This window comes from Mobula hypostoma, chromosome 12 (assembly GCF_963921235.1).
Source record: "Mobula hypostoma chromosome 12, sMobHyp1.1, whole genome shotgun sequence".
NCBI classification, from domain to species: Eukaryota; Metazoa; Chordata; class Chondrichthyes; order Myliobatiformes; family Myliobatidae; genus Mobula; species Mobula hypostoma.
Window position 1 is genome coordinate 996440 of NC_086108.1, and position 15757 is coordinate 1012196.

General features: G+C 45.7%; 1 protein-coding gene across 3 annotated transcripts in view; it reads left to right on the forward strand.

Moving 5' to 3' along the window:
• Window positions 1–15548, forward strand: part of clasrp (CLK4-associating serine/arginine rich protein) — a 129294-nt gene extending 113746 nt beyond the window's left edge. For all 3 annotated transcript variants that reach the window (XM_063063478.1, XM_063063476.1, XM_063063477.1), the window contains 2 exons: window positions 13144–13171; window positions 13982–15548. In XM_063063478.1, coding sequence (XP_062919548.1) covers window positions 13144–13171; window positions 13982–14024 — 71 coding nt within the window. In that variant the 3' untranslated portion in view covers window positions 14025–15548. The remainder of the gene's footprint in view (window positions 1–13143; window positions 13172–13981) is intronic.
• The last annotated feature ends 209 nt before the right edge of the window (window positions 15549–15757 follow it).

A 15757-nucleotide genomic window follows, 5' to 3' on the forward strand; every position in this document is an offset into this window, starting at 1 on the left:
CTTGTGCTTCCCCTTTTCCTAACTTGACTCCATTTAGATAATAATCTCCCTTCCCGTTCTTACCACCAAAGTGGATAACCTCACATTTATCCACATTAAATTGCATCTGCCATGCATCTGCCCACTCACCCAGCCTGTCCAAGTCACCCTGCATTCTCATAACATCCTCCTCACATTTGACACTGCCTCCCAGCTTTGTGTCATTGGCAAATTTGCTAATGTTACTTTTAATTCCCTCATCTAAATCATTAATATATATTGTAAACAGCTGCGGTCCCAGCACTGAACCCTGTGGTACCCCACTGGTCACCGCCTGCCATTCCGAAAGGGGCCCGTTAATCACTACTCTTTGTTTTCTGTCAGCCAGCCAATTTTCAATCCATGTCAGTACTCTGCCCACAATACTGTGTGCCCTAATTTTGCCCACTAGTCTCCTACGTGGGACTTTATCAAAGGCTTTCTGAAAGTCCAGGTACACTACATCCACTGGCTCTCCCATACAAATGTTGACTGATCGTTTCCACGGATGCTGCCCGACCTGCTGAGTTCCTCCAGCGTGTTGTGAGTGTTCCTTATACAGCCTCACCATTACATACTTGCTTTTATATTTTAATTCTCTGGAAATGTAGATTGTTGCTGATATCCCCACCTCCACTGGCAGGAAGTTCTAGATAAACAACCAATCCGTCTAAAAAAACAAAGTACCCATCAGATCCCCTTTAAAATTCTTTTCTCTCATCATAAACCTGAGCTTTTTTGTTTTTTGATATCCTTACCACTGGGGGGGTGGGGGCGAAGATTTTGCCTATCTACCCCATCTATGCCTTTCATAGTCTGTAATCCCTGAAAACAGATAACAAAATTAGGAGTAAGTATTCAATTCTGATCACCCGTTGCAGAAAGAATGGTGTCTTTGAAGATAGTGCAGAAGAGGATCACCAGAATCCTGCCTGCATTAAAGGGAAGGTACTATCAGGAGTGGTTGGACAAACTTGAGTGGTAGAGGCTGAGGGGAAACCTCAGAGAGAGTTGTAAGATTATGACATACAAAATCTTATCATCTTAGGGTTGTAAAAAAAGCTTTTGGCACATTGGCCTTCATAAATCTAAGTACAGGAGATGGGATGTTATGTTGAAGTTGTATACAATGTCGGTGAGGCCTGATTTGGAGTATCGTGTGCAGTTTTGGTCACCTACCTACAGGAAAGATGTAAATAAGGTTGAAAGAGTACAGAGAAAATTTACAAGGATGATGCCAGGTTTGGAAGACCTGATTTAGAAGAAAAGATTAAATAGTTAGGACTTTGTTCCTTGGAACGTAGAAGATTGAGGGAAGATTTTATAGAAGTATACAAAATTATGAAGTGTATAGATAGGGCAAATGCAAGCAGGCTTTTTCCACCGAGGTTGGGTGGGACTACAGCCAAAGGTCATGGGTTAAGGGTGAAAAGTTTAAGGGAAACATGAAGGGAAGTTTCTCTCGGACAGTGGTGAGAGTGTGAAACGAGCTGCCAGCACAAGTGGTGGATGCGGGTTCGATTTGAACATTTTAAGAGAAGTTTGGACAGGTACATGGATGGGGAGGGTTATGGAGGGATATGATCCTAGTGCAGGTTGATAGGAGTAGGCAGTTTAAGTGGTTTCGGCACGGACTTTATGGGTCAAAGGGCCAGCTTCTCTACTGTACTTTTCTATTGTATAGAGTAGCTAGCCAATGCCTTTTTCCCAGTATCATAATGTCAACTACTAGAGGACGTGCATTTAAACTGTGGGAGGAAGTTAGAAGTATAATGTGTGGGGCTGGTTTTTAACTCTGCTGCCAAGGTTAGTGATGGAGGCGCATATGATAGAGGTGCTTACGAGGCAGAGAATGAAGGGATATGGACCACATGCCGGCAGAAGGGGTTGGGTGTCATTGGCATAAAGCTCAGTACAATATTGTAGGCCAAAGCTCTGTGTACAAGCAGGTAGCTGGTGACACCCGCAGGACATTGAACTGTGTCCATAGAGTTGCTGTCTGCACAAGCAGGCAGTTTCTGTTCAAAACTCTTTGAAATGCTATTCCAAGGGAAAATGCTAGAAAAAGCAACCCCCACTCCTCCCCATTCCCTGCTCTGCTGGTCTCTCCTAACAGATTCTGTCTTCTAAAGCCCTTTGTCCTTTGTCACTTTCCCTCATCCCGTCCCTTATCTGGCTTTCACCTCCAACACTCGTCCTGGAACACCAACCATCCATTTGCCTCCACAGTTGCTGCCTGACCCACTGAGTTTTTCCAGCATCTTTGTGTCTCTCGCTAGATTCCCGCATCTGCTGCCTCTCGTGTGTCTGTTCTAGAAAGACCCAACAGGTCAAGCATCATCTGTGAAGAGGGAACAGTATTTAACATTCTTGTGTTCGGTCTGCAGCCCTCATTATAGGAAGGATGTGACAGAGGATACAGAGGAGTTTACCAGGATTAGAGAGGACATCTTATGAGCAATGGAGGATGAGAGGTGACTTGATTGGGTGTGTAAGATGATAAGAGACATAGATCGAGTGGACAGCCTTTCTCCCCCACGGTAGCGATTGCCAGTACCAGAGGACGTCCAGTTAAATTTAGTGAGATATCAGAGGTAGATTTTATTTTATTCAGAGAGTGATGAATGTGTGGATCACCTTGCCAGTGGTGGTGGTAGTAGAGGTAGATACATTACAGACATTAAGAGGCTCTTAGATAGGCATATGGGTGACAGAAGTGGAGGGCTGTGGAGTATGTAGGAGGGAAGGGTTAGATTAATTGTGGAGTAGGTTAAAGGGTCGGCACAACATTGTGGGATGAAGGGAATATATGAGCTGTGCTGTGCTGTAACGTCCTGTGTCCTTTTACTGATATGAGTATTTCCAGCAAATTTGACTCTCTCTTCAGCTTCTGAAGTTTGCAGATATTTTGCTTCTATATAAAACACTGGTTAGGCTGGGCTGCAGTTGTATGCACAGTTCTGGTCACCGCACTTACAGGAAGGATATGAGAGTAGTGAGGGATTTGCAGAGGAGATTTACGAGGATCTTGGCTGAACTAGGGAGACCATGATAGTTTCCTTTGGAACAAAGACACTGAGTCATAGAGTCGGACACCACGGAAACAGGCTGTGAGCTCCACACCAGCAATTGAGCACTCTTCTACAATAATCTTGTTTAATTTCACTCACACTCCTACCAAACCCTGCCAGATTCTACTGCTTCTGTATGGGCGCTTCACAGTGCTAGTCATTGGGGTTTAATTCCTGCCCCAGTCTGTTAAGGACTGTGACCATGTGGGTTTCCTCCGGGTGCTCCAGTTTCCTCCCACAGTCCAAAGACAGATGGTGAGAGTTAGTAAACAGTGGACATGCTACGCTGGTGCTGGAAAAGTGGAAACATGGCAACACTTGCAGGCTACCCCAGCACATCCTCAGACTGTGGTGGTCGTTGATACAAACATTGCATTTTCAATATTTTGATGTCCATTGGCAAATAAAGATAAGAATCTTTTAAAGATCAGTTTTGTTTCTCAAACGTACAGAGAACATACAATCAAATGTAACATATCAAATCAGTGAGGATTGTACTGGGCAGCCCGCAAGTCTCACAATGTTTCAGGCACCAACACAGCATGCCCACAACTTACTAATCCTAACTTTGTATGTGTTTGGGAGGCTCATCTCTGAGATCTCTCACACAATTTCCAGCAGCAATTAACCAAGCAACCCGCACGTATTTGGAATGCAAAAAACACTAACATGGCCACAGGAGAACATGCAAACTTCACACAGCTATCACCGGAGAACAGGATTAAACATGGATCACTGGAGCTGTGACACAGCAGCTCTGACAGCTGCACCTGACAGATAAAATTGAGAGACTGGTAGAGGTGAACAGTAAGGACATGATGTTGTGCTGTTTGCTGAGCTTGGCAATTAGCTTGCAGGCGTTTCATCACCAGTCGAGGAGACGTCCTCAGTGCGCAGTTGTTTCTCTCTGGGGGTGCTGGTGTTTATATACTCCCCCACCCCACTTGCCTCAGTCCTGATTGGCTACCCCTTTGTTTATCACAGGTCAACTGAAGGGGTAGCTTATCAGGACAAAGGGAAGAAAATGGTCTTTCTTTCTATTTATTTTTACTTCCTTATCTCTCTGTCGCCATCTCTCTATCTGTCTATCTCTGTCTCCATCTATCTATCTATCTCTAACTCTCTCTCACTTGGAATAGGTAGAGACATATCTCCACCTTACCACCCTGTATAAATTAAAGGGACATAGATAGAGTCATAGAGTACTACAGTACAGATACAGCCCTTTGGCCCATCTAAGGCCTGGTCTTCTGTTACCACTGTCTACCATGCACCACCTTAACCAATGACCTCATTTAAGCTAGAGTGTTGGAATCTTTTTCCCAGAGTAGAAATGGCAAGGGGAGGAGGCAAGTTTAAAGAGGATTATTTATTACCTGTCCATCTATCTTGATGTCTACCTATCTATCGATTGAGATATAGTGTGGAATAAGCCCTTCGAGCCAGGTTGCCCAACAGTACCCCAGTTTAACCCTAGCCGAATCATAGGACGATTTACAATGACTAAGTAACATTCCAACTGGTACATCTTTGTGGGAGGTAGCCTCAGCACCTGGAGGAATCACATGTGGTCATGGGGAGAATGTACAAACTCCTTACAGGCCGCAGTGGCACTTGAACCAGGGTCACCTGTACTGTAAAAGGTTGTGCTAACCCCTACGCTACTGTGCTGCGCAGTGTTGAACGTAAAGTGCCAACACTTTGGAATGTGATTGGGAAGAACTGTGGCATGCAGTAATGTGGACTACACTCAGAAGCGGCAGTAATCTAATTAGATCCATTTTTATTGGGCAGAGACATGATGGGCTGAATGGCCTTCTGATGCTGTAAATGTCTGCTTTCTGGCACACTTTCCAGAAGCCCTATGTCAGTGGCCATACCTCTGGTACACTGCCACTGAATTCTGCAGTACCCTCCTGAAACCACCTCCCTCACCTGCCTTTTAAGATGCTCCTTAGTTTTAAGAGGAGGTTATTTATTTGACTACCCAAGATACAATTGTACTCATATTTAAGCTTCATTAACTTATTATAATCTTCAGAGCATTTCGAAGCCTGGTATGTCGCTTTGAGGGTTGGGAGAGTATTCTCAATCTCTAATAATCGCCCTTCTCTTTCCCTCTTAAGTGGATTCATATGAAATTATATACCCACGAATTACAACTTTTAATGTCTCCCAGAGTATGGTATCTGACACCTCGCCGTTATCGTTAATTTCTATAAAATCTTTTAATCTGGTGGTGATATTTTCTATAAATTCCTTATCGGCGAGTAGGGAGGGGTTAAAATGCCAGGAATAGATTCGTTTGGGAAGGGAGAGATTTAGGGACATTGTCCAGGGGCTATGGTCAGAAATTAATCTATTATGATATTTTGTATTGGTAACACGAGGTATTAAATGAGAGTCAATCAAAAAATAGTCTATTCTGCTATAAGATTTGTGAACATGAGAATAATAAGAATAGTCCTTGTTGGTGGGATGTTGAACCCGCCAGATATCTACTAAATTTCTAGATTTAATCAAATTATTTAGGACCTGCACTGACACGATATTTGACGGCAGACGGGAGGACAATCTATCTAAATATGGATCTAGGTAGCAATTCAAGTCACTGCCGATTATTATATTTGAATTACTGGCATCTGGAAGTAAATCAAAAACTTTCCTAAAAAAATTTGGCTCGTCTGTGTTTGGACCATAAATATTAAGGGAGGTTAGCGGAAATGAATTAATGGTGTCAGAGGTCGTGATAAACCTGCTGAGAGGATGTGTGGTCATGGTTAATGGTAAGGCTCACTGGCATTGAAAAAAAAGGTTAGTAACCCCCTGGTTTACCTGATGATGCCCTCCGGGGTCATTTCACTGACGGGAACCATGTGAAATCATGTTGCCAGTAATTCATGTCCCACTCGAATCATAATAGATCTATTGCAAGAATGTGGCCACTGTGCGTGTCGGTGATTGATTGCACCGTGACTGCACTAATGGGACTCGCTCTTCATGTGCGTTTTCAGGTTCAAATTTTCATCCCGGTGGGCCTGGTTCACAGCTCCTGCACTACAAGTTACCCTGCATGTACCGTTACTGACCTGACCCAGTAAACACGTGTGCTCAAGAACTGTTGTAGTTCTTGCCCCATGCATACGTAAGAGCACCTGGTTCGGCAGTATCTGAGGAAGTCTGCAGTCTTTCCCAGTCTCTGCAACACTGCCTTAATCTCCTGTTCTGCTCTTGGGTTTCTGTGTTGTTTCAAGAAAGAAATGTTTTATACTGACTGGGAGGGGAATGAGAAACCAGCTGGTTCTGTTTTCAATTCCTTCTCTCAACTCCCCTCCACTAATCCTAACCTACTGCAGTGAGTTTAGCCTGGTTGAGAAAGAGCTGGCAATATATAACATCTCATCACATCCCCCAGGCCTATTGAAGTAAATTGGGTTTCCCTGCTCTTGACCTGATGCCTCTCAGTCAGAAGGTGCTGGGGTCAATTCCCACTGCAGGTGGACCCCCTCCTAGCACAGTACAAAGGGAGCTCTGAGATTTGTGTCCCCTCGGGCAGTTCTGTGGAAGATGCACGTGTTTTAGGAGAAGATCGTTGAGCGAGCTAGGATTTTCGTTTTTGAAGCAAAGGAGGATGAGAGGGACATAAAATGTCAACACTTCATTCCTGGTGAAGGGCCTTAGCTCGAAATGTTGACTCTTTATTCCCCTCCATTGACCGAAGTTCAAAGTACATTTAATATCAAGGAATGTATACATTATACAACCTTGAGATTCATCTCCTTACATGCAGCCAAAAAACAAAGAAATCCAAGAGAAAAGACTGACCAACACCCAATGCGCAGAGAGAAGCAAATGGTGCAAACAATAAACGGAAGCAAATAGCATTTGCAATGAAAGTGAGTCGTCAGACATGAAGCCCAGAGCAAGGCCTCAGCCTCAGCCTCAGCCTCAGCCTGACCTGTTGAGTTCCTCCAGCATTTTGTCTTTGTTACTCAAGATTTCCGGCATCTGTAGAATATGTGTTTATGAGAGATGACTTGATAGAGCAGTATAAGATAATAGAGAGCGATGCAGTGGACAGCCAGTGCCACTTTCCTAAGGCAGAAGCAGCTAAAATGAGAGGTCATAACTTTAAGGTGTATGGAGGAAAGTATAGGGGGATGTCAGAGGTTTGTTTTTTCACAGAATGTGGAAGCATTACCAGAGTGGTGGTAGAGGCTGATACAATAGGGACACTTAAAAGACTGTTAGATGGGCACATGGATGATGGGAAAATGGAGGTCTGCGTGGAAGGGAAGGGTTAGATTGATCTTGCATTAGGTTAAAGGGTTGGTACAACATTGTGGGCCAAATGGCCTGTACTGTTCTACGTTTGCTGTTTAATTCCTGTTGCTTTCTCCCCAAGCACCACCACCCCCCCCCCCCCCCCCTGTCACCCAAGTGCCAGCTTGTTACAGCCATGCAGAGAGATCCAACCTTTTTGGTCTAACTGGAACGTCACCAGTCCTAAGGAATTAGCAGCCACACGCTGCTGTGGAATGCCTTTGTAGATTGTGTGCTACAACCAGCCAACACTGAAAAAACAGGCCACACTGTCACTCTGTGTCCTTCCTCACTGCGTTTTACACTGAGTGGGGCCTCAGTCTGAAGTGTGGTCACTGGTGTAGCATGTGCTGTGGCCAGTGTAACTTCCCCCAAACTTTCAGGTTTACCGTCTTATTTCACTATTTCGGATGGTGGTTCTGTGCCTTCCTGAGTCACTAGGGTGTGAGTCACCACCTGAGTGGGAGACCTCATTGCAAGTCCTACAGCAATCAAATAGGCCCTTTGGCCCTCCTCATCCATCCTAGCCCGTGTGTGCCCATTTATCAGAACAGCACAGGGACTGGCCCTTTGCCCCTCCCCCAGAAGTATATGGCAAATGTAATGCCAGTTTAAACCAATCCCATCTACCTGGAGCGATGCCCCAGAAAGGTGGTGTCTGTCATTAAGGACCCCATCACCCAGGGCATGCCCTCTTCTCATTGCTACCATCAAGAAGCAGATACAGAAGTCTGAAAACACACACTCAACGATTCAGGAACAGCTTCTTCCCTCTGCCATCTGATTTCTGAATGGATATTGAACCCATGAACACTACTTTTTAATTCTGTTTTTAGCTCTACTTACTTAATGTAGCTATTTAATATTAAAATGTACTTTGAATGTAATTCATAGATTTTTTTAAATATTATGAATTGTTTTGTACTGCTGACATAAACACACCAAATTTCATAACACATGCCAGTGATATTAAACCTGATTCTGAATCTGTAAGTGGTCAGATCCATCCAATCCTGCCTGTTATGTGCCTGTCCAAACACCTCTATTGTACCCACTTCTAACACCTGCCCTGGCAGCATGTGCCAGCCACCAGTTGCTCTCTGTAAAGCATGGAAAAACACATCACAGGAGCAGGCCCTTTGATCCACAACAATTGTACTGAACACAGTGCCGAATTAAGCTGAATCTCTTCTGCTTGTACCTGATCCACATCTCTCCATTCCTTGAATATTCCTGATAATATGTAAAAAGTCTCTTTATCGCCTATTGTATCTGCTTTCACCTCTCGCTGGCAGCCCAACCCTGCTGCCTTCAAATCTCTAATTTAAAAAAATATTCTTGCTCCCTACATCCTTGGGTGGAATGGTAGCTTAGTGGTCAGCATGACGTTTTACAGTACAGGTGACACGGGTTCAATTCCCACTGCTGCCTCTTAAGAGTTTGTATGTTCTCCCTGTGACTGTGGGTTTCCTCCCACAGTCCAGAAGCATACTGGTTGGCAGGTTAATGGGTCATTGTAAATTATTCTGTGATTATGCTAGAGTTAAATCGGGGGTTGCTAGGCGGCGCAGCTCCAAGGTCTGGAAGGGCCTGTTCTGTGCTGTATCTCAATCAATTAATCAATCATTGGACAAATACGAAATGCTGGATTTCCAGCATCTACAGATCTTCTCTTGTTTGAGATAGATATCCAGATAGATAGAAAAATAAATAATACTCTTTATTTCCCTTTGTCTTGAATGCATGTCCTCTAGTACTTGACATTTCTACTCTGGGTAAAAGATTCTGACACTCTAGCTTAAACGAGGTCATAGGTTAAGGGTTTAAGGGGAACATGGGCGGTGGGCACCAAGCTGCCAGTGAAAGTGGTGGATAATAGACAGTGGTAACAAAAGACCAGGCCTAGATGGGCCAAAGGGCTGTATTGTACTGTGGTGCTCTATGACTCGTATCTATGTCCCTTATAATCTTACATGGGGTGGTGGGGTGGAGATGTGTTTCTACCAAACGAGGTGTAAGGCGCTTCTTCCCTCTGCTAGTCTGCAGGTCACCCTTGGGCAAGGTGTAACACCCCCACCCCCAAGCAGGGTCATGTGAAGCCATCGGAACAGATGGTGCAGATCACAAGTCCTGGTTATGTGACCACTGATGCCAGGCGGACAATCTCTGAAGAGTATCGATAATGGCTGGGGTCACCCGTCTTGTAAAGACACTGCCCAGAAGAAGGCAATGGCAAACCAGTTCTGTAGAAAAAATTGCCAAAAACAATCATGGTCATGGACGGACCATGATCGCCTACATCATATGACAGGGCACATAATGAATGAGCAAACCTTATCTATAAACTTGTGTTGAGTTTTTCTCCCCACAACCTGCTATAGGTCTGGTACCCTTTATGACAGCTTGCCTGGCACTGTGGCACGCTAGTGTGGTTAGCACAATGCCTAACGGACAGGAGCCTGTGTTCTCCCAATGACCGCATGGGTCTCCTCCAGTTGCTCTGGTTTCCGCCCACACTTCAAAGACAGGTTAATTGATCATTTGTAAATTGTTCCAAGATTAGGTTAGGGTTAAATCCGGCTCAAAGGGCTGGAAAGTCCTGTTCCATGCTGTGTGTCTCTCTTAAAGTCATAGAAGATTACAGCATAGAAAAAGGGCCTTTGGCCCATCTAGTCCATGCCAAACCATGTCTGTGAAAAGAAAAAGAACTCAGCAAATCAGGCAGCATCTATGGGGGGCCGGGGGGTGGGGGAGTAGGCAGTCTACGTTACGTTTCTGGCCAAGACCCTTTTTAAGGACTTTTTGGCCCAAAACTTTGACTGTTTACTCCCCTTGATAGATGTAGCATGAGTTGCTGAGTTCCTCCAGCATTTTGTGTGTGTGGTAAGATTTTCAGCATCTGCCGAACTTCTTGTTTATGTGACTTACTATGCTGTTGGATGTATGAGTGGCCCTGTTAGTCAACTCTACACGTATGCTTTATCTTTTGACTTTAGCAGTTGGTGTGGCTTCACTAACCAAGCATGTGGACAGATCTCTCCTGCGGTAACTTCCCAAAACCCAGTCTAACTGTGTGCTCAAATGGATGGTATGCAAAACAAGGTCACTGACACAAGAGACGGTGGCAGTAATTGTACCTCAATTGGCAACCGTCGAGGATCTGTGCTCTAAGTTCCCTTTACTAAATATCTTTGCCTTTCTGTTGTTTTTAACGCTTCTCAAACACAGCCTCTTCAACTTAGTTTTTGAAGGTCGAGTTTGAAGGCAAAATTTGGGGGCGACACAGTAGCATAAAGGTTAGCACAATGTGGTCAGTACCAACAACCCAGGTTCAGTTCCTGCCACTGCCTGTAAGGAGTTTGTACTTTCTCCCCGTGACTGTGTGGGTTTCCTCCCACAGTCCAAAGATGTACCGGTTGGTAGGTTAATTGGTCGTTGTAAATTAGTCATGATTAGGCTAGGGCTAAGTTGAAGGTTGCTGTTATCATGGCTAGAAGGGCCTGTTCCGTGCTCTGTCTCAATACATAAGTAATTAAGGATACAGGGTTAATGGCAGGTTCTTGGCAGTGTGGAGGAAAAGAGGGATCTTAGGGTCTAGATCCATAGATCCCTTAAAGTTGCCACACTAGTTGATAGGATTGCTAAGAAAGTGTATGGTGTTTTGGCCTTCATTAGTTGGTGATTGACTTCAAGAGTTAGGAGGTATATAAAACCCTGGTTGGACCACACTTGGACTATTGTGTTCCGTTCTGGTTGTCTTATTATGGGAAGGATGTGGAAGCTTTAGAGAGGATGCAAAGGAGATTTACCAGGATGCTGCCTAGATTTTGCTGTGGTCTCTTACACTGCAGGAAGAGGTGTTTCAGTCCCTTTCCTCCATGTTTTTGCTGATCAACGACTAACCATGACCTAGTCTCCCTGGCCTTCCAAGAACTGATTTCAGATATTTATTCCTTTCCAAATGCTGTTGGGTTTTTTTGCTCCCATTGTTCCAGCAATGCCCCTGTATCTTGTTACACACTCAGTGTTCAGTGGGTAACAACGAGGGTTGCTTGGAATCTGAGATTTGCTGTCCGAGTGGGTGGAAGAGGCAGAGAGACTCTCAGCATCTAAGGAGCACGTGCTGAAGTACAGGAGAGCTCTGAGTAAGTACTGGATAATTGGGAGTATTGTGAGCAGTTTTGGCCCACTTATCTAAGAAGCAATGTGCTAGCATTGGAGAGGGTTCAGAGAAGGTTCACAAGAGTGTCCTGAGAATGAAAGGGTTAGTATTTGAGTAGTGTGTGATACTCACAGGAGTTTAGAAGAATGGGGGTGTGGGAGGAGATCTCAGTGGGACCTATCGAATATTGAAAGGAAATATCCTCTCTATATCCACTTTATTTATGCCCTAGATAGAGTGGATGTGGAGAGGATATTTCCTCTACTGGGAGAGTCTAGTACCAGAGGGCACAACCTCAGAATAGAGGGACGTCCATTTAGAACAGAGATGAGGAGGAATTTCTTTAGCCAGCGGCTGGTGAATCTGTGGAATTCATTCCCACTGATGACTGTAGAGGCCAAGTCTTTGAGTTGAAAAGTTCTTGATCAGTTATGGGGAGAAGGCAGGAGGAAGACATTGAAGGGGAGAATAAACCAGTCATGATGGAACAGCACTTGGTGAGCCAGATGGCCTAATTCTATTTCTATGTCCTATGGTTTTATGATATAAATAGAGCCAATAGACAGCAGATGCTGGAATCTGGTACAATGTACAATCTGCTGGAGGAACTTGGTGGAGGAGAGAGGATTTGTTAACGTTTCGGGTCAAAACGCAAGGCCTGATTCAGGATTTCTCCCTGAGCCGTCAACAATTGTCCTCCTCTGACAGGTTCTGCTCAACCTCCTGAATTCCTCCCACGCGTTATCGCCAAAGTAAGCTGCTGGCTACTGAACTGCTAGGCTGGAGAGCCTGTTTCTGATCTCTGTCTCTGTGAATTTGTGCCACCTTCACCTGTAGTGGAATACTGGAATGGCAAAGCTTACAGGTACACTTGGCCGGTCAGGCGGTGTCTGTGGAGAGGAAAGCAGAGTCTTTAGTTCAGATCATCGACACTTTTCTCCAACAAAGTGACTTTTGGTGCTTTTTGCTCTTTTTTATTTCAGATTTCCTGCACCTGCAGTCTTTTGCTTTTCCTTCAGTAGTAAGGCCATAGGACACAGGAATTAGACCTTTTAGGTCATCAGATCTGCTCCACCATTCCATCATGGCTGATTTATTTTCCCGTTCAACCCCATTCTCTGCCTTCTCCCCGTAAGCTTTAACACCCTGCTTTAAATACCCCAATGACTTGGCCTCCATAGCTGTCTGTGGCAATGAATTCCTCAGATTCACCACCCTTTTCTTCCTCATCTCTGTTTTAAAGTGAAGTCCCTCTGTTCTAAGGCTGTGCCCTTTGGTCCTAGGTTCCCCCATCATAGGAAACATCCTCTATCAAGGCCTTTCAGTATTTAGTGAGTTTCATAGCGATCCCCTCGCCCCATCATCCTACCGAACTCAATTGAGTACAGGCCCAGAGACAGCAAATGCCCCAGAGGCCGTCAAGCTATTGGGTAGACTGTGCTCCTCTGGGGGTTTTAGGTTGGAATTGTTCCCAGGTCCCAGCAACAGCTGCTGTCTGGTCTATGCCAAGTGTTCACCAGTTCTATGTCCCAGCCCGCTAATTTTCTCCTCTCCTTTCACTCCCCAAAGGTCGTGATTACAGCAGTTCATCACGGAGGTAAGCGAAGCCATTGCTCGTGCCACTGGCCATGTCCTCTCACTCTGTCTGAGGCCTCTGCACTCTGTCACCTCATCTCCCCTCTTGGGTGTTGGGGGTGTTAGTTTGGGCGGGTCAGTTTCTGGTCCTGGAACTGGTGGTGGTGAGGGTCCCGTACTCCTCCTCCCACTCTCCTGCACCTTCCATCCTGTCCCTGCTGTGTGTACACGCTGCTGTCGGCAAGATTGAACAAGATCTAGGGTGTAGGTCTGGCCACGATGAGCCCTCCCCCTTTCTCCGGGGCTTGGTTTCAGCCGCTCACCCAACTGCTGTCCTCTGTTCACCACTATCTTCCCCTCTCCTTCCGTCTTGTCCCTCATCCACCATCTTATCGCTCCCTGCCTTCTTTCTTTCTATTCCCCTCTGCCTTCCTTTCTATTCCCTTCCCTTCCTGCCAATTTCCTTCCTCTTCCCTTCCCACTTCTCCCCCGCACCTTCCCCCTTCGTCCACCCTCGCCCTCCCTTCAGCCTTTCACCTCCTCCTTCCACTTCTCACTCTTTACCTCCTTGCTATTTCCTTTCCTTCTGTCTTCCCTCCCTCTCCTTGCCCCCTCCTTACCCCTTCTACAATCCAGCTCAGCTGTCTCTGCCTGACTTCACCCAGAAGATCAGAGGTCACTGGTGGTCATAATGTTAAAGGCCATTCAGCCCACATTGTCCCTGCTCTTCCTCCATCCGCCCATCTTCAGCAAACGGTTCAGTGTTTTGTGGTGAAGGTTAAGACAGGAATTGATTTCAGCGAGCACACCATGCAATCATCTTATTTTCCAGGCGTTCTCGTTCGCATTCGAGGAGCCCGCACCACCGCCATTAGAGACGGCAGAAATCTCCGGTTACTGTTCCTTAGAACCACGTGATGACCCGGCACCGTCTGCTAGAACAGGAGGAGCCAGATGTGCGTGCGTGTGTGTGTGTGTGTATGTATGTGCATGTGGTATGCACATCAATAGAATCCAACAATTAGTTTCAGCTTCTCCTTCCTACCGCAATGTGAACCACCAGGAGCTGGAACCTACTGGGATGTGTAGTTGCCAGCTGTCTCCCGGAGCACTGACGGACAGACTGGCTGGATGGAAGTACCTGCAATCATCGCTGTTTCTCCAGCAGGCCTTCAGCTCCAGTCAGTGTTGGCAACTTTGTAGTGCAGTTGTGTGAGTGCACAAACAATACATTTATGTGTGCATGCAAGTGAGTGTGTATGTGTGTGTGTTGTTGTTGAAGCCCACATTCTGCGCTCCCCCTGTACTGTGTTGTGGTTCGATGGAGGTGCCCCCAGCTTGCAGGGTCATGTACCCTCAAGTGAATATACATCTTTGAGCCTCCCCAGAGACCAGGCAATGTGACCGGCACCTGCTTGTCATAGTGCTGACTGCCACATTGAGTAATGTTTGGTTTTCCTTTCGCACTGATGGACTCAGATAGTTTCTTCCCCTGCCCCCGCCCCTCCCCAGCTGACTCAGTTGCCTGGGACTATTCCTCCTCCCAATGCTAGTGGTATCTTGTGTCCGGGGCCATCCTGGAGTCCAAGTGGGACTTGCATCCATCCGGGTAAGTCTCCTGTGGCCCAACTCGGTCGGCAGCCACTGTCCACTGTGTGCACAGGCACCCCACTCCAGCAGGCCAGCTTCCCCTGAGTAACCTGGGCAATGAATCCCTGTAACAACGCTCCACGGACCAGACAGGAAACAAAGATGCACAGGAACTAGCTGCTTCGGCACCCTAGATTGGGGGCCGCTCTTGGAGGAAGCACCTGTCTTGGTTTGGACGATGTGGGTTTGTCCGACAGTCACGCCTGTCGGTCTATTTTTAAAAAGAAACTTTTTTTCTAGAAGACCATCCTTAGTGTTTGTGAGCAGAAGTTTTATCATGGTCAGCCCAACCCCAGACAGGGATCTCTGAAACTTATAGCTGTGTAAGAGGTGCCAACTCTGCCCATTTATCCTCTCTGAACATGATTACTGTGCCAGCTTACTTGGTATCTCAAACACTGCCTTGGGATTAAATTCCACTCCGTCTGCAAGTTTGACACTTCTCACATAGATCCCACACTTTCCATCCTCTTTGTTGGCCTAAGTAACTCTGGTTGTATTAACAAGTGGGTTTGCATTTATTCAGTCTCTAATCAACCCAGGGAGGGCTCTTCTCATGAACCTGCAACACTGTGGTCTTATATTCTCGCTGTACTCATCACTCCTGTGGGAGATCTGTTTCTGATCAAACACTCTTTGGAGGCAAACGTTAAAACTTTCTATGGAGTTTGTCTTGTACAGTTTGTAATTTTTCCTGCAGTTTCTGTAAATTTATCTACTTTAACAAAAATAAAAGTTTTTCTTATCAGATGTCACTACTTTTTGTCTGAAGTAAAGTTCTAGTTTAATGAAATAGCTGCATACGTTGCTACTACACAGCTCATACATACATTGTCCCATCACACAGTCCTGGGGCAGTGACGGCCCAGATAAGCATAGTGATGCTCCCTCTAAACTGTCCCAGGGAAGGGACGGCCCAGGATAAACGCAGTGGTGCTGCCTGTCTACTGTCCCTCAG